Here is an 18,068-nt window from a genome sequence, read left to right as displayed (position 1 = left end):
ACTGCAGGTTCACAGCTAACTCAGAAATCAAACCTACAGCTGTACCAGGTCTGCGTGAAACAATCATCACTGGATAAAGTATTTGAATTGTCATTGATCAAGCAGAAAAGCTGCCATTTTTACCTTTATTATTAGTAATCATATAGCTGGAGAACATCAAGATGATTTAAAGTAAAAGTTGAGAGATTCTCCTGTCCTGTAAAGAAAACTGTAGAATCCATCAGTTCATTTGACATTCACAGGAATGTCAAATTTTGGTCAGAATGGAGATTCTTGAGGGAGGGACGGGTCTCTGTTGCCGCTATATCATTCCAACGACACCACTTTATGTCTTGGAATAGCTACTTCAAAAAGAGAAAGGGTTTAGACTGGCTCCAGAACTGGGTGAACCCAGAGATCCCTCCAGAATAGCTTAGATCAATCTGGAACTGAAGCCCTGCTTTTTTCCTCAATAGTGCGTCATGAAATGCCTGGCAAGTGGTTAACATTAAAAATGTGGTTAACCATCAAAATTGAAGTTAAAAAAAATAAAATCAACATTCTCTAAAGGCTAATTATTTTTAATAAAAAGGCTGGGATTTTTTACTTTCCTTTCTCATTAACATTTAATATTTCCTTGTAATAGTTCACAAATTAGATGACAGTCTAGATTTGCAATTGCATTTCAAGTCTTCTTAAGCTGCAACCATGCAGTAAGTAATTGACTACATTCTCTAACCTGGCGACAAATCCCCTAACTGATTACCTGGCATTTTCAGAAACACGTAGCATGATAAGGATCACAGTGAATTGATAAGTTACAGCAAATATAGGCCTGCTAAAACAGCAACATGTATAAGGAGTTGTAAGTTAAGAAAAAGCCCTAAATTGTTATGCATATAACTCCAATTATAAAAGGCCAAGTAGTCAAGTGCATTACAAATTGATGCTTTTAAAATAATTGAGCATCATGTTTTGGCCTTAGCCAAGATAGAATCATGATTCCAGTAATAGAAAGCCTGATACTTAAGTACAACAAAGGCACCGTGAGATAAGCTGGATCTATAGACTTGAATTATTGAACAAAGATTTAATTAGAAAAAGTGGGTTAACAGTCAGTTTTCATAATATAATTGCTGAGTAGAGTCATTAGGTGAACTCTGATGCAGCCATAATAATTGTTCCATTCAGTATGCATTGAAATCTAGTCTAAGCACAACTCAATTAATTCCAAAGATTAAATGATCTCAACCTGCCTTGTAACTTGACTTACTTGGGTAATCACTTGAGGCTTTTAGTTACTTTGTAATCCATTCGGTCTGCTGCCTTTGCAGCCCTGTACCTGCTACTATTTAACAGGTTGGTTCATCAGCTCCAAAGCCACCGCATGGAAGAGCAGTCTTAACTTTTGTCTTTTTACTTTTCTAAAATAATTCTGTATGACCTCAAAAATACTGCTTATGCTGTGCAAATTCATTCTCATAAAGTTGTCAAAGGAAGTATTGTATTCATTGATATGAAAAGTATCTCCTGTTTAGTATTAAATTATAATACTGTGATAAAATTCACGAGATCAACTGATATTCATTGGTAGGAAAATACAATCGCGGCATGGAGAATGTCCCATTATTTCAGCTCAGCACACAAAAAAAAAACACAACTGCTTCAGTATTACAGTTCATGAACCGCCCACCCCACCCTCTCATAATTTAAGAAAATTTACAAGAAAACAATTACTTTCTTGTAACCTACCTGTTATTCCTCATGAAAAACTGGAGAACTCATAGACAAACAAGACTTAGTTCCAAGGATAGTAATCTTTGTAATACAGTTTGTTGGGGGGTGGTGGACGTGGAGGGGATGTTTCCTTCTGCTGGTGAACCTATACTCGAGGGGTCACTGTTTAAAAACAAGGGGTTGTTCACTTAAGACGGATGAGGAGAAATTTTCTTTCTCACAGTCGTGAGTCGTCTGGAACTCTCTCCCTCAAAAGGCAGAGGAAGCAGAGTCTTTAAATATTTTTAAGGCTGAGCTAGATAGATTCTTGATTAACAAGGTTCTCAGGGGGTAGACAGGAATGTGGGGTTGAAGTTACAATCAATTCAGCCGTGATCTTATTGATTTAATTTGATTTATTACTGTCACATGTATTAGTATACAGTGAAAAGTATTGTTGCTGGTGCGCTATACAGATAAAGCATACTGTACATAGAGAAGGAAAGAAGAGTGCGCAGAACGTAGCATTAGTCATAGTTAGGGTGTAGAAAAAAAATCAACTTAACGCAAGGTAGGTCTATTCAAAAGTCTGATGGCAGCAGGGAAGAAGCTGTTCGAGTCGGTTGGTACATATCCCCAGACTTCTGTTTCTTTTTCCTGACGGAAGAAGGTGAAGACAGTATGTCCTGGGGTGTGTGGGGTCCTTGATTATGCTGGTTGCTTTGCCAAGACAGCGGGAAGTGTAGACAGTGTCAATGGGTGGGAGGTTGGTTTAAGTGATAGACTGGACTTCGTTCACGACCCTTTGTAGTTTCTTGTGGGTCATGGACAGAGCAGGAGCCATACCAAGCTGTGATACAACCAGAAAGAATGCTTTCTATGGTGCATCTATAAAAGTTAGTGTAAGTTGTCGTGAACATGCCAAATTTCCTTAGCCTCCTGAGAAAGTAGAGGCATTGGTAGGCTTTCTTAACTGTAGTGTCAGCATGGAGGGACCAGGACAGATTGTTGGTGATTCGGACATCTAAAAACTTGAAGGTCTCGACCATTTCTACTTTGTCCCCATTGATGTAGGCAGGAGCACGTTCTCCCCTACGCTTCCTGATGTCAATGACTATCTCCTTCGTTTTGTTGACATTGAGGGAGAGATTGTCATCACACCAGTTCACCAGATTCTCCATCTCTTTCCTGCACTCCGTCTCTTCATTGTTTGAGATCCAACCCACTACAGTGGTGTCATTAGCAAACTTGAAAATAGAGTTGGAGGAGAATTTGGCCACACAGTCATAGGTGTATAAGGAATATAGTAAGGGGCTGAGGACACAGCCTTGTGGGGCATCGGTGTTGAGGATGATCGTGGAGGAAGTGTTGCTGCCTATCCTTACTGATTGCGGTGTGTGGGTTAGGAAGTTCAGGAACTAGTATTGAATGATGGAGCAGGCTTGAAGGGCCGAGTGGCCTACTCCTGCTCCGAATTTGTATGTTCCTATATATGTATGTATTCCAAAAAGAGACAAGGAAATAATAGGATCTACATTGCAGCATTGTTTATGTTAAGTTTCACGAATTTGTATGCTACAAGTACAACCTTACAACTCCAACCTGTACACAAGTATTAGTACAACGCCTTGTTCCTGCATTGTGCCATATTATACTTAAGATTAGTATTCAGTAAAGTGTTGCATGGTTTGTGGTCAACGTGCACTCAAGTGTTACAGGATGTAGGTCAGTGGATTCAGAGGTGCTCTTCCTATTTCCATTTTGAGGTGTTGAAGGGTTAGCTGTGTGCTCACAAATGTAAGAAATGTTGTCTATACACGTTGGGAGTACTTCTCAAATAAGTAACTATTCAAATGCTTTCTTGGCTTGTCCCCTACCCCATGTTAAACCTTCTCTAGACTTTCTCCCTGCTGCCATCAGACTTTTGAATGGAGCTACCTTATATTAAGTTAATCTTTCTCCACACCCTAGCTATGACTGCAACACTATATTCTGCATGCTATCCTTTCCTTCTATGAATGTTATGTTTTTGTCTATATAGCATGCAAGAAACAATACATTTCACTGTATCCCAATACATGTGACAATAACAAATCAAATAAATCAACTTCTTGCTGCCCATATCCTAACTCACACCAAATTCAGGTCACATCACCTTTGTGCTCACTGAACTACCCTGATGCTTGGAATGGCAAACACTTCAATTTTAAAATTGCCATTTTGGTTTCAAAATCCTCCATGGCCTTACCTCTCTTCACAAAGGAAGACAGAAATAATTAAGGGTGGCACTGTAGCACAGTGGTTAGCACTGCTGCCTCACAGCTCCAGGGACCCGGGTTCAATTTCAGCCTTGGGTGACTGTCTGTGTGGAGTTTGCATGTTCTCCCTGTATCTTTGTGTTTCCCCTCCAGGTGTTCCAGTTTCCTCCCACAATCCAAAAATGTGCAGGTTAGCTGGATTGGCCATACTAAATAACCCTTTTGTATCCCAGGATGTGTCGGTTAGATGGATTAGCCATGGTAAATGTGTGGGGTTACAGGGATAGAGTGGAGAAGAGGATTTGGGTGAGATACTCTGTCAGAGAGTTGGTGCAGACTCAATGGCCTCTTCTGCACTGTAGGGATTCTAAGAAATAACATAGCAGAAATGTTGAGGAGCACAAGTTTAGTGAGAGGGAGGAACTGAAGGAAATCAGTGTTAGTAAAGAAACGCTGTTGGGGAAGTTGATGGGGTTAAAGGCCGATAAACCCCCAGGGCCTGATCATCTACATCCCAGATGACATAAGGAAGTGGCCCCAGAAATTGTGGATGCGTAGGTGATCATCTTCCAAGATTCTTTAGACGCTGGAACAGTTCCTACAGATTGGATGGTAGCTAATGTAACCCCACTATTTAAAAAGAGAGATAGAGATAAAACAGGGAATTATAGACCAGCCAGCCTGATGTCAGTAGTGGGGAAAATTCTGGAGTCCATTAGTAGCAGGGCACTTGATAAACAATGGTAGAATCGAACAGAGTCAGCATGGATATATGAAAGAGAAATCATGCTCAACAAATCTACTGGAATTCGTCGAGGATATAACTAGTAGATTTGATGAGGGGGAGCCAGTGGATGTGGTTTATTTGGACTTTCAGAAGGCTTTCAATAAAGTCCAATACAAGAGATTAGTGTGTAAAATTAAAGCACATGGGATTGGGGGTAGTGTATTAAGATGGATAGAAAACTAGTTGGCAAACAGGGAACAGAGTGGGAATAAACAGGTCATTTTCCAAATGGCAGGCAGTGACTAGTGAGGTACCGCAGGGATCAGTGCTGGGATCCCAGATTTTCATAATATATACTAATGATTTAGATGAAGGAACTAAATGTAATATCTCCAAAATTGCAGATGACATAAAGATGGGTGGGAGGGTGAGCTGTGAGGAAGATTAAGAGATGCTTCAGTGTGATTTGGACAAGCTGACTGAATGGCCAAATGCATGACAGAGGCAGTATAACGTGGATAAATGTGAGGTTATCCATCTTGGTAGCAAAAACAGATGATCTAAATGGCTATAAATTAAGAGAGGGAAACGTGCAACAAGCCTGGATGTCCTCGTACACCAGTCGCTAAAAGTAAACATGCAGGTGCAGCAGGTGGTAAAGGCAGAAAATGTTATGTTGGCCTTCATTACAAGAGGATTTGAGTATAGGATCAGGAATGTTTTGATATAATAATATAGGCTTTTGGTGAGCCATGCCGGAAATATTGCATGCAGTTTTGATCTCCTTATCTAAGGAAGGATGTTCTTGTTATAGAGGGAGTGAAGTGAAGGTTGACCAGCTGACTCCTGGAATGGCAGGAGGAGAGATTTAATCAGTTAGGATTATATTCGCTGGAGTTTAGATGAGTGAGTGTCTCATAGAAATCTATAAAATTCTGACAAAGACTAGACAGGGTAAATGCAGGAAGGATGTTCCTGATGGTGGGGGTGTCCAGAATCAGGGGTCATAGACTAAGGATACCTTTTGGGACTGAGATGAGGAGACATTTCTTCACCCAGAGGATGGTAAGCCTGTGGAATTCGCTACCACAGAAAGCAGTTGACTCCAAAACGCTATGCTTTTAAAAAGGAGCCCCTGGGCAAAGGGGATCAAAGATTATGGGGGGGGGGGAAGGTGGGATCAGGCTATTGAGTTGGATGATCACCCATCATAATGAATGGTGGTGCAGCAGGCAGGTTCAAAGGGCCAAATGGCCTACTCCTGTTCCTACTTTCTATGTTTCTATTCCTCTCCATCTCCAAAACCTCCTACAGCCTGCAACTCTCACAGATCTCTAGGCCCCTCCAAAATTTGGTCTCTTGTGCATCTGAATTTTCTTTGTTTCAGTATTGGTAATGATGTATTCAATATCTAGGCTTTAAATTCTGAAATTCACTCCCTAAACCTTGCTACATTTTTTCCTCCTTTAAGATGTTCACTTGTTCACTAAAGTCTATCAGTTTTGGTTACCTGTCCTCATATCTCCTTATGTGGCTTAATATCAAGTTCTACTTGATGACAATCCTGTGAAGTGCCTCAGGACATTTTATTATATTGAAATGCTATATAAATGAAAGTTATTGTTGCTGTTAAAGTTTAATTGTAAGAAATTTAACAACACCAGGTTAAAGTCCAACAGGTTTATTTGGTAGCAAAAGCCACACAAGCTTTCGGAGCTGCAAGCCCCTTCTTCAGGTGAGTGGGAATTCTGTTCACAAACAGAGCATATAAAGACATAAACTCAATTTACATGAATAATGGTTGGAATGCGAATACTTACAACTCATCAAGTCTTTAAGAAACAAAACAATGTGAGTGGAGAGAGCATCAAGACAGGCTAAAAAGATGTGTATTGTCTCCAGACAAGACAGCCAGTGAAACTCTGTGGGGGTTACAGATAGTGTGACATGAACCCAATATCCCGGTTGAGGCCGTCCTCGTGTGTGCGGAACGTGGCTATCAGTTTCTGCTCAGCGACTCTGCGCCGTCGTGTGTCGCGAAGGCCGCCTTGGAGAACGCTTACCCGAATATCAGCGGCCGAATGCGCAGAGTCGCTGAGCAGAAACTGCTAGCCACGTTCCGCACACACGAGGACGGCCTCAACCGGGATATTGGGTTCATGTCACACTATCTGTAACCCCCACAGAGTTTCACTGGCTGTCTTGTCTGGAGACAAGACACATCTTTTTAGCCTGTCTTGATGCTCTCTCCACTCACATTGTTTTGTTTCTTAAAGACTTGATTAGTTGTAAGTATTCGCATTCCAACCATTATTCATGTAAATTGAGTTTGTGTCTTTATATGCTCTGTTTATGAACAGAATTCCCACTCACCTGAAGAAGGGGCTTGCAGCTCCGAAAGCTTGTGTGGCTTTTGCTACCAAATAAACCTGTTGGACTTTAACCTGGTGTTGTTAAACTTCTTACTGTGTTTACCCCAGTCCAACGCCGGCATCTCCACATCAAAGTTTAATTGAACAGTTCCAGGATAATTGGGAGCAGTCAACAATTACAACCTAGATTATTTTGGGGCCTTTGACATAGTGTCGCAAGAGTGAGAAGAATGATGGGAACACACGGCGACCTATGGAAGAAGATTAGGAGAGATGGCTTAAAGTTTGGTGGAAAAGTTAAGTTTGAGAAAGATTTTAAAAAGTTGCACTTTTCTGGAGCATTTAATGTACAAAAATGTTCCAGGTCAAAATGAACGGTGAACCAAAGAAAACGATTTTGGAATAGCCGACAAAAGTTCGATCAAAGAGGTGAATTTTAGAGAATGTCTCAAAGAAGGAAAGGTTGGTGGTGAGGCAGAGAGATTTAGGCAGGAAATTCCAGAGTCTGTGGCCTAGATGGCTGATGGCACAGCCACCAATAATAGGTGAAATGAACAATAGACTGAAGTCTGAAGAACTGACAGATCTGGGAGTGAGTAGTTGTAGGTCTAAATGAGGTTATTAAGGAAAGAGCTATGAAGGCAATTAAACACTATGATGAAAATATTACATTGTAGACAGTGGGGTACTGGGAGTCAATTCAGAATTCTAAAAGTGTAACAGGAGGAAACTTTGGCGTATTTAATGGACAAGCAATCTGGCAACACACGGAGGTAGAGCTGGGCATCATCAACGTACATGTGGAAGCTAACCTGCTTGTCCGATAGCATGTGGCCAAATACAAGGCTAATGGTGAGAGGAGATGGGAGTGGGAAGACAAGTCATTACTGGAGACGTTAGTACAATTGGATAGGTATGAATGGAACCAAATCACGGCTAACCCAATGAGCAGGCCAAATGAAGGAAAATATTGGGGGAGGTTAAGGTGACTGACTGTGCCAAAGGCTGAGATGAGGCAGCATAAGCCACCCCAGTCAATGAACATATTTTGTTTTACATTTATTAGGGACAATTCAATGCAGTAGCAGGGGTGAAACTTGATTAGAGATTCAAACATGAAAGTGACAAACAGTTGGCACAAATTTGGAAGGAGATAATAATGTTTAAGAACCCATTAAGGTAAGGGTAATAGGGTGGTGATCTGCAAAGAGGAGGGGACAAAAGTGGGATTTTTGAGAAGAGGTGATGCTAATTGTTTGAATATTTAGGGGATCCAAGGAGTAGAATCTTTCATAACATCAGCATGTGTGAGGGCTAGAAAGAAAAGCTAGCTGGTCAGAAGTTTAGTAGGAATGGGGTCAATGGAGCAGAGTATAAATTCAGAAATAGCATGAGGGAAGATAGAAGAGAGAACGAGAGAATCAAGTCCCTCCACGCTGATGCTATAGTTAAGAAAGTCCACCAATGCCTCTACATTCTCAAGAGGCTAAGAAAATTTGGCATGTCTGCTACAATTCTCACCAACTTTTACAGATGCACCATAGTAAGTATTCTTTCTGGTTGTATCACAGCTTGGTATGGCTCCTGCTCTGTCCAAGACAACAAGAAACTACAAAGGATCGTGAACGAAGCCCGATCCATCACGCAAACCAGCCTCCCATCCATTAACTCTGTCTACACTTCCCGCTGCCTCGGAAAAGCAGCCAGCATAATCAAGGACCCCACACACAACGGACATACTATCTTCCATCAGGAAAAAGATACAAAAGTCTGAGATCACGTACCAACGAACTCAAGAACATTTTCTTCCCTGCTACCATCAGGGAAGATTTTTGAATAGACCTACCTCATATTAAGTTGATCTTTCTCTGAATGCTAGCTCTGACTGTAACACTACATTCTGCACCCTCTCCTTTCCTTCTCTACATTCAGTATGCTTTGTCTGTATAGTGCCCAAGAAACAATACTTTTCACTGTCTAGTAATAATAAATCAAATCAAGAATTAGGACTGGAGAAGAGGGAAGCCAAGGGAGAAGTTTGACATGGGGAACAGCAAAAGGCATGGTTTAAAATTCAGTTATAAAATATTCCATGAGGTCTTCATACTTGTTGCAGATAGTAACAGAAGGGGAAGAGGAGAGGGGTTTATGGAAACAGTTGGTAATGGAGAAAGTAACTTCGGAGAAGGGTTATATTTGCTCTCCACATCAGTCTCAGAGTAGAGAGCTGATTTGGTAGAGAATGATGCAGTCCTGCCAAATCAGGTAATGGATGTTAAATTAGTTGTCAGTCAAGCTCAAGTTTGCACCCTTTGGGAGAACAAAGATGGGGGCCATACCAGGGAAATTGACTGAGATGAGAGAGAAAAAACATTTTGCTGGGGACAAGATAATAATACATAATTGTGCTTTGTATTCAATTCAGCTGTTACGACGTTGAATTTTTTTGTCTTTGTTTCTTGAATCAAGCTCCACAGGTGGTTAGTGGATTAAGTGGCACTAGGTGGTCTCTGGAAGGTAGTTGCAGTTAGGACTATTACAATCTGAAGGAATCATCCAGAGGGAAAATTCCTGTTGAAATTGAACCCTGTGGCTCCTTTAACTTGTTCACTATATTCTGAGAGAGTGGCTGCTGCTAATGCTACTGCCATTAAAGATGGCCACCAAGACCCTTAGTATCAGGGGGACTAGATAGGGTAAATGCATGGGGTTTTGGTGATAGGGTCTGGGTGGGATTGTGGTCAGTGCAGACTCGATGGGCCGAATGGCCTCCTTCTGCACTGTAGGATTCTATGATTGCTTACACATGTTAAGTCATTGAAGAGGGGAGAACAGATGCTATACTTTCTCTAACCTGAATGATTAACATTTTCTTCAGTTCTGAAACTGCCAACAAGAGCTTGAAAATTTGCATGCAGTTTATTTGCATCTCTGGGCACGTGGGACATGGACCAGTATAGCACACTCCAGATACAAGAGAATTATATCATTTTGCCTGCTACGATGCAGTCCATGGGTCTCTATATCAGCTCCACAGATGCCAGCTCATTTGTGAAATCTTCTCAGCATTTTCTATTTACATTTTAAATTTCCAGCTTATGAAGGTATTTTATATTTCATTCACTCCCATCTCTATTGTATGGCCAGTGTCTCATTGTCTGGACAGTATACATACAGTACAGTAGAGGACCACACTGTCACCCGTTTTGTGCATATGGTTGATTGAATGTATAGTTGGATAGATGGTCACCCATAAGGCAAGTTTCAGCCAAAGCCAGGATGCCAATGCAATTCTAAGACCATAGATGACAAGGGCCTTGTTTGCAACTGAATAGATATTCAGGGGAGTTACAAAAAAAAAGGGATAAACCGGTTAACTCTGAGCCAATTGGCACCGCAGACATCTAGAAAGCATAACCCAGGATGAAACTCTCACTTCAAAGAGCATGGGTTAATTAACAAATGAGTCAACACCAAATTATTAAAGGAAAATTGTATTGGACAAACTAGATTGAGTTCTTTGATGAAGCATTGAGAAGGCTGATGAAGGTAGTGTAGTTGTGTGCACAGGTTTCAGGAGTTCAATACTGCTACATAATAGGCTTGTTAAAAAATAAAAATCGAAGCCTATAGGATTGAAGGAGCAATGGTATTGTAACTAAAAATCAAAAAATAGAGATAAGTGGTGAACAGTTTGAGGGACTGGAGGGAATCACACAGTGGTTTGCCTCAAAGGACCCATGTAACTGCCAGAGTTGTTTTAATGTGTACCATGACCTGGACTTCGATTATAGAAGGCAAAATTTTGAAGTTTGCAGAAGACATAAAACTTGGAAGTTCAGTAAATGAATAGAGTCGCAAATTTTAGGATAACAAAATGAGGCTGATGAAACAGATTAAATTTAATGCAGAGAAGTGAGGAGTATTGCATTTTGAAAGCATGAATGAGGACAGGCAACATCGATTGAGTAGTACAATGTTAAAGGGTGTGCAGGAACAGAGACCTGTGAGTTCACAAATACAAATATCTGAAGGTGCAGGACAGGTTGAAAAGGCTGTTAAAAGAATATGGGCTTTGTAAAAAGAGTCATGGAATACAAAAACAAAACATTAAGGCTAAACGAAACCTTCATAAATCAATGGTTAAGCCTCAACTGGAATAATGTGTCCAATTCTGGGCATCACACTATCGGAAGGATATCAAAGGTTTAAAAACCTTTATGAGAATGGTACTAGGGATGAACAATTCAGTTATATTGGCGAGACCGAAGAAGTTTGGATTGTTCTTACTGCCAAGGCGGCTAAGAGATTAAATAAAAAGTTTTAAATAATGAGAAATTTGGAGAAAATATTCCACTGGCTGGAGGGTTAATAAGCAGAGAACATGATTTAAGGTTATGAGCAAAAGCAGCATGGTTTGTTTTTACAAAAAATCACAGTGAGTTGTTGATCTGGAAAGCACCGTCTGTCAGGGTGGTGGAAACAGATTCAGTAGTAGCTTCCAAAAGAGAATTGAATAAATATATGAAAGAAAAGTTCTGCATCTCATTGATGAAAAAGTAGGAGAGTGGGACTAATCGGTTGGCATTTTCAAAGAGCTTGCACAGAGGCATTAAGCCAAATGGTCTCATTCTAAACTGTATTATATTATGCAAATAGAGGTAATGATATTTGGTTGTCTTGCAGAGTCAACAGGGACAATGTTATTTGAGGTGAGCAGGTCAGGAAATAGATTGGTGAGGTTAACCTCAAACAGGCACTGGTGGGAAAGTTGATGAGAGAGGTGGGCAATTGAGGTTGCTTGTAGGGAGGCAAAAGTGAAAGAATGTCATAAAAAGTACAGAGGTAGCTCTGGATTATCCAAGGCAGATTCAAGCTTGGGACAGTGGTAGGATAACAGGAACATAAGAAATAAGGACAAAAACTCAAAAATAAAAAATTAGGAAAAGAGTGATGGGTTTGTGTCAGATTTGGGGTTCAAAACGCCCAAGAGGAAAATGAATGGTGGCTTGACCCAGAAAGGGAGAAGACATAAAGAGTCAGGCAGCTCCAAAGAGATAACAAGATAGACAGAATACATAGACTCAATGTGGCAGCCAAAACATACATGAATGAACATAGTGAATTAGCAGAATTTGGGTACGACCAAGGTTAGAAGAGGCATAACGTGATAGTGAACAGAAATTCAGATCCAAATTATACCAAATCTTCAAAAAATTGTTACACTTTGTATTCAGGGTACATTATTTTATTATTTTTTTAAAAACTCTCATGGAATGTGAGCATCAGTCAAGGCCAACACTTATTGCCCACCCCTAATCACCCTTGCTAGACTGCTTCAGAACAGAGTAAAGTCAGGAAGGGATGGCAGATTTAAAGGACCGGATGGTTTTTTTTTTAGCTGCCATAGTGTGATTTGAACCCGCAGCATTAGTCCAGGCCTCTGGATTACCAGTCCAGTGACATTACCACCATCTCCCTGTTATTACAATTGATCAAATTAACATGTTGCCCCACAGATGTAAAATTTCACTAGAACAATCTCAACAAAAACTAAAGCACACTACAAAGCAAAATTGATTAATTCACCAAAAAATATCCCCCCCCCAAACCTCTTTCCCCCCAAGTTCAAAGGGCAGGCAGTTTTTAACCCAGTCATTTTCTCAGCACTTTCCTGTTCAGCATACAGCTCTCCTTCAAAAGAGAAGTGGAGGTTGTTTGGAAAAATACAGGTTGCTCAAGAACAGAGTTGAGGCTGTTGCAAGCACTGTCAGCAGCAACAATGGGTAAAGGGAGGGAGTGACACATAACAAATGAGAGTCTAGTCTGAATGGTATGGGAGAGAACACAGGGCAGGACAATCTTGCAGAGATTTTCTGGGATAAAACATTTAAGACAATTTTATATATGGTGGTCTGAAGATCAGAACGGACAGTAATGATGGGCCAATGGGACCAAAATCTTTTTAATAGGTTGAATGAAGGCCAAAGATCAGAAAACTGAAAGTCCATAATAGGATTAGAGGAAAATGGGTGGGAGGAGGCTTGTGTGAATCATAAACCTGAATCTGTTAGCCTGTTCCAAGTTCCAGTGCCATACTTTGTAACAATCAATACTGAATAGACTTGTTAGTGTGGGAGGCAGATTGAATGGTCATTCTGCTAGCAATAAAGGGATGGTGTAAACAAAATGTTTTGACCTAATTGCAAAAAAAAACTAGAGTTTAAAAGTTTATTTATTAGTGTCACAAGTAGGCTTACATTAACATTGCAATGAAGTTACTGTGAAAATCCCCTTGTCCTCTTCAGGTCAAACCAAACCAAGTAAACAAACTCAGATTAAATCAGGACAAAGTAAAAGGGGCAGCTCCCCAAAAAGGAGGGGGAACAGCCCGAACAGAAATCAAAGTACAAAGGAAACTTAAAACCACACTCCAACGCCTGTTCAGTAACACTGAGGGAGAATTTAGCGTTGCCAATGCACCTAACCAGCATGTCTTTCCGACTGTGGGTGGAAACCGGAGCACCCAGAGGAAACCCACGCAGACGTGGGGGAACATGCAGACTCCGCACAGACAGTGCCCCAGGCTGGAAATTTAACCCAAGTCCCTGGTGCTGTGAGGCAGCAGTGTCACCCACAGAAATAAATTGGTGAGGTTAAGCTGGTGAGAAAGTTGACGAGGCAAGGTGTGCAATTGAGGTTGCTTGTAAGGGAGCCAGAAGTGAAAGAATGCCATAAAAAAGTATGAGACACGTGACTCCAGGGGTGCCACGGTGGCTCGCATCGCTGCCTCAGCACCGGGAGATTTTCACAGCAACTTCATCGCAGAGTTAATGTAATCTTAATTGTGACACCAATAAATAAACTTAGAGAAGAAAACTATTGCGCAACCGGAGTACACTTTGCACTGCAATTACCCCCTCCCCCCCTTTGGACATCGCTCCACTGATCTCCGTTGGAATACTGCCGGTAACACCCCAGAAGCGGCCAATGCCAGCGTGCTGCTGAGGCTGAAGCAACCCGGAAGTGTGGGGCTTGCTCTCACTGTCACGCGGTGTTTGTTGTGATTCCGTTGCGCTCTGTGATTAGCCGAGAGGGGCGGGGGGAGGGGCTTGGGCTCGGGAGATGTCAGGTGACCACAACAACAACATGCGTTCCCGTGACACTAACGGCCCCATTCGACCCCACCCCACCCCCCACACACCCGAATCACAAGCGAACTGACCCCGCCTCACTAACTGAACCAGCTGCTCGGGCAGCCCCCTCAGCCATCGCCGCCCGCTGCATCTGCCTCGCGGCGTCACCTTGTGGGGGGGGCGTTAACGGCCGTTCAAATTCAATTGGCTCGCGCGCATGCCAATCAGAATTCAGCCAATAACATCCTGCGGCCCCCTTTCCCTTAGCCCGCCGATTGGCCGAACCACACGTCAGTCAGAGATGGATGAGCCCGCCCACTGATGGCTGCACCATCCGCCCCATTGGCCCAGTCAGTCAGCCAGACCACCGCCCCCCCCGCCGCCAGTTTGGTTGTCCCTGCAGCCCAGACTTTGGACATAATTAAATAATTAAAATGTACAATTCAGGGCGGCCCATTTCCCTTTACAGTGACAGAGAAGCAGAGCGTCCATGACACGACATTTATAACACTAGACTGACAAGCCTTACCTATGAGCTCGGCGATTGCGCTGAAAGGCCAGGTGTGACTGGTCGAGTTCGTGTGTAAGTAGGTGGGGCTCATCTGAAGAGCAAAATAAAACATCGTCAGCGTTAACTCGGCAGATGTGCAACTCTGCTCCGCCGGATTGTGGCCTGGGGTCGGTTTGTTTCGGGCTTATCTTTCAAGCTTACCGCACTGAGGCGAATCCCATGCTCGCTCAGCCTCGCCATGTTTGATCAAGAGTTCTCCGTTTCCCAGGTGAGGGCGCAACGTTGTCAACGGCGGTGGAATGCCGTACAACATGGCACCTTCCATCAACGGGTTATGTGCGGGGTGGCCAAATACTTCCTGAGAAGGAGGGGGAGGGGGAGGGGGCGTAAAATGGGGCGTCTCCCATCAATGGGGGAACTGCCGTACAACGTAATGTGGGGAGTAAGGATGCCGTACAATGTGGCGCCTCCCTTTCGATGGGGGGAACTGCCGTACAACGTGATGCGTGCGGGAGCGAGGATGCCGTACAATATGGAATCTCCCGTCAACTTCCGTACAGCGCATTGCTTCCTGAAGGGACGTAGTACAAACATCTGCACAGTGCATTTTCATCGACTAACTTAAAATCATTCTCTGAAATTCAATTCTACCTTTCTAACTTTGAAATTTAGGATATGTTTTGGAAATAGCAGTTTTTGTTGTTATTATTCCTCCCCCAGGGAAGGGAGCAGGATATTTTGGGAAGAGAGTGGGGAGCAGCGGATGCACCGCAGTGATGTCAGTGACAGCAGGAGTAAGAATTGCGAGCTCACCTTCCTGTTGGGCGGCAGTCATTAAAAGTATCATTTGTTACATCTCAGCCATGACTTCAAGGCAATCTCTGAAATCTTTCATGCCGATGTCCTCCATTTAGTCATTCACAATATTGCCCAGATCAGTTAAATATCATGGCACTTAGCAGTAGTTTGACAAACATCCATTGAGGACCTGCCTCCGGGCACAGAACTCCATAAGGAGATCTATGTATTGCATTTAAACATGTTAGCGAGGCTGTGTTTACAATACTTTGTGATTGAAGCAAAGGCTTCGTCAACACTTGGTGTTTGGTTGAAGGGGACATAGGAACCACACAGCCAATCAAACAATAGGATTACTGCTCACATCCAGGATAAACATCGATATGGCGTTGATGGGCTGAAAACTATTTGGGCTATCATTTATGTACAATTAAACACAAGTTGGGATGAGGTATGATATGACCAATTTCCAAATGAGGTCCATAATTTGCCTTCAGTTCCATCACTTCAACTTTATGTAACTGTCTCTAATGGGGGACGTTATCTAATGTGTATCAAATAACATCTATCGATAATCCTCAGTCCACTATTTTAGCAAACTCTTCTCAAAACCTCAAGGTTAGTCAGAACCTAACTAGCTTATCTTTGGGCATACTCTTTTCAAATTCCTGCTGGCTGTCTGATCAGACGAGTTTACAGGGTTTTCAGTCACTCCTCTTGTTAATTATACTCTAGTAATTTCCTGACAACAGTAAAGATAACCGACTTGTAACTCCTTGGGTTCCCCCTCTGCATTCTTAAATAATGCGAGAATGCTTAATTTTCCCATCTAGAGAAATGGTTCCCAAGTCCGGAGAACTTTGGAAAAATCATAGGGGACCTTCAAACTTTTCACTTTCCTTTTAAAATCCTGGAATGGGAAATATCTTCTCCTGGGCATTTAACACTCTAGTGCAATTAAGTTCTTTAATGTTATTTTTGATGTTTATGTCCAATTCAATTCTAGTTTTCTAAAGTCTCAACTACCTTCTTCCTATGCTGCAAATATTGAGAAATTATTCAACTTCTCCATTTCCAATATCACTTATTAGTTTGAGGCCCACATTTCTCCTGGTCACCCTATTTTTATCATGAAAAAATATTGCTCTTTATACCCTGGCAAGTTTCTTTTAGTAGCTTCCTCTTTATAGTTCTGTTTTGTCACTTTTTATTCATGTATTTCTCTCTGTAGCAAGGATGTACTTTTTTTTTGTTGCATTTTTATGCTTGTTTTTTTTATGTTGTCCCTCAACTGTTTTTCTTTTCAAAATAAAGTTCTTGCCCTGAGGAAATTAACAAGATCAATTTATACCCTTGCGTAGCAAATCATGTGTGTTGTACACAGCTTTAAAATACTTGCATTATGTCTCAAAGAAATGTAACTCATTTTTAATTACTCCACTTTGCCAGTTTTTGTGGGTGGAATGCATCCAGGTATTTCTATACTGAACAATCATGATTTGTTAGATCAGTGTTAGGGACTGCAATACTTCTCCAGTTTTGAATTCACGTCAATGTAAAGACTTCTAATTTGGGTGCATAGAGTATTTTGCTTGTCTTAACCCAAACATCAAAAACCTATTCTGTATTAGTATAAATTTTCCCATAAATGTCTCTCAGGAAACTGAGTTATTAAAGCAATACATCTAACTGCTGCTCACAGCACCAGGGACTTGGGTTCAATTCCAGCCTCAGATGGCTCTGTAGAATTTGAACATTCTCCCCATGTCTGCATGGGTTTCCTCCCACACTCCACAAAGATGTGCGGGTTAGGTTGATTGGCTATGCTGAATTGCATCTTGTGTCAGGGAGATTAGCAGGGTAAATATGTGGGGTTACAGGGATAGGGCCTGGGTGGGACTTTTGTTGGTGCAGGCTTGATTGGATGAATGGCCTCCTTCACTACTGTAGAGGTTCTATGATCTGGTGTTGTGTCCCTTGCCAAACTCCTGGTGTAATGTTTGTATTCACCACATTTTATGTTGTGTTTAAGAAAGATGGCTAATAAGTGCTGGCCTAACCAATGATTCCCACTTATGAACAAATAAAAGCATTGCTCAATTTGTGGCAAAAAACTAAAATTGTGGAATTAATTCTAAATTCACTCTCCAATTGGATATGCAAATATTGTATTTTTACTTATAACCTGGTAATACTTTGTAATCTTTTGAGCAATTGTAGGATGTGCTTTTAAGAATCATCTGCCATTAACCAAAAAACACTTATTTAACAATTTCGAAACACAAAAATATCACCTAATAAAAGTGAACCTTATGCTGGAAACAGAAACTTCACTTCCCTGTCATGAGCTCTGGATTTGAATTTATGGTACACATCAATCTATCACTAGCTCCCAGCCACTAAGCTACAAGCCCAACCCACACTTAACTGTCATTCCCCAACACCAATGCCCTTCCCTCAATTCAAGGCTATCTGATCAGTATCTGGGCTTAAGGCTGATATTCGGTGTTATCTGTGCATTATACATCCAACTGCCAGAAGGATTTGGACAACTCTCCAGTCTGTCCTTCA

The 18,068-nt window shown here is 41.7% G+C and overlaps 2 protein-coding genes across 3 annotated transcripts in view; one reads left to right on the top strand and one right to left on the bottom strand.

Annotated features, from left to right (window-relative positions):
• Positions 1 to 15,149, bottom strand: part of LOC144492897 (MORC family CW-type zinc finger protein 4) — a 128,900-nt gene extending 113,751 nt beyond the window's left edge. For both annotated transcript variants that reach the window (XM_078211486.1, XM_078211487.1), the window contains exons 1-2: positions 14,901 to 15,149; positions 14,718 to 14,790 (exon numbers count right to left, since the gene is read on the bottom strand). In XM_078211486.1, the coding sequence (XP_078067612.1) occupies positions 14,718 to 14,790; positions 14,901 to 14,939 (112 nt within the window). In that variant the 5' untranslated portion in view covers positions 14,940 to 15,149. The remainder of the gene's footprint in view (positions 1 to 14,717; positions 14,791 to 14,900) is intronic.
• The window catches only part of cox11 (cytochrome c oxidase assembly homolog 11 (yeast)), a 39,187-nt gene continuing 35,981 nt past the window's right edge, over positions 14,863 to 18,068 (top strand). Inside the window, exon 1 of the mRNA XM_078211491.1 lies at positions 14,863 to 14,967. The gene's annotated coding sequence lies outside the window, so the exon portion shown is untranslated. The remainder of the gene's footprint in view (positions 14,968 to 18,068) is intronic.

Source organism: Mustelus asterias, chromosome 4 (assembly GCF_964213995.1).
Source record: "Mustelus asterias chromosome 4, sMusAst1.hap1.1, whole genome shotgun sequence".
Lineage (NCBI taxonomy): Eukaryota > Metazoa > Chordata > Chondrichthyes > Carcharhiniformes > Triakidae > Mustelus > Mustelus asterias.
This window is presented reverse-complemented; position numbering and strand designations above follow the sequence as displayed.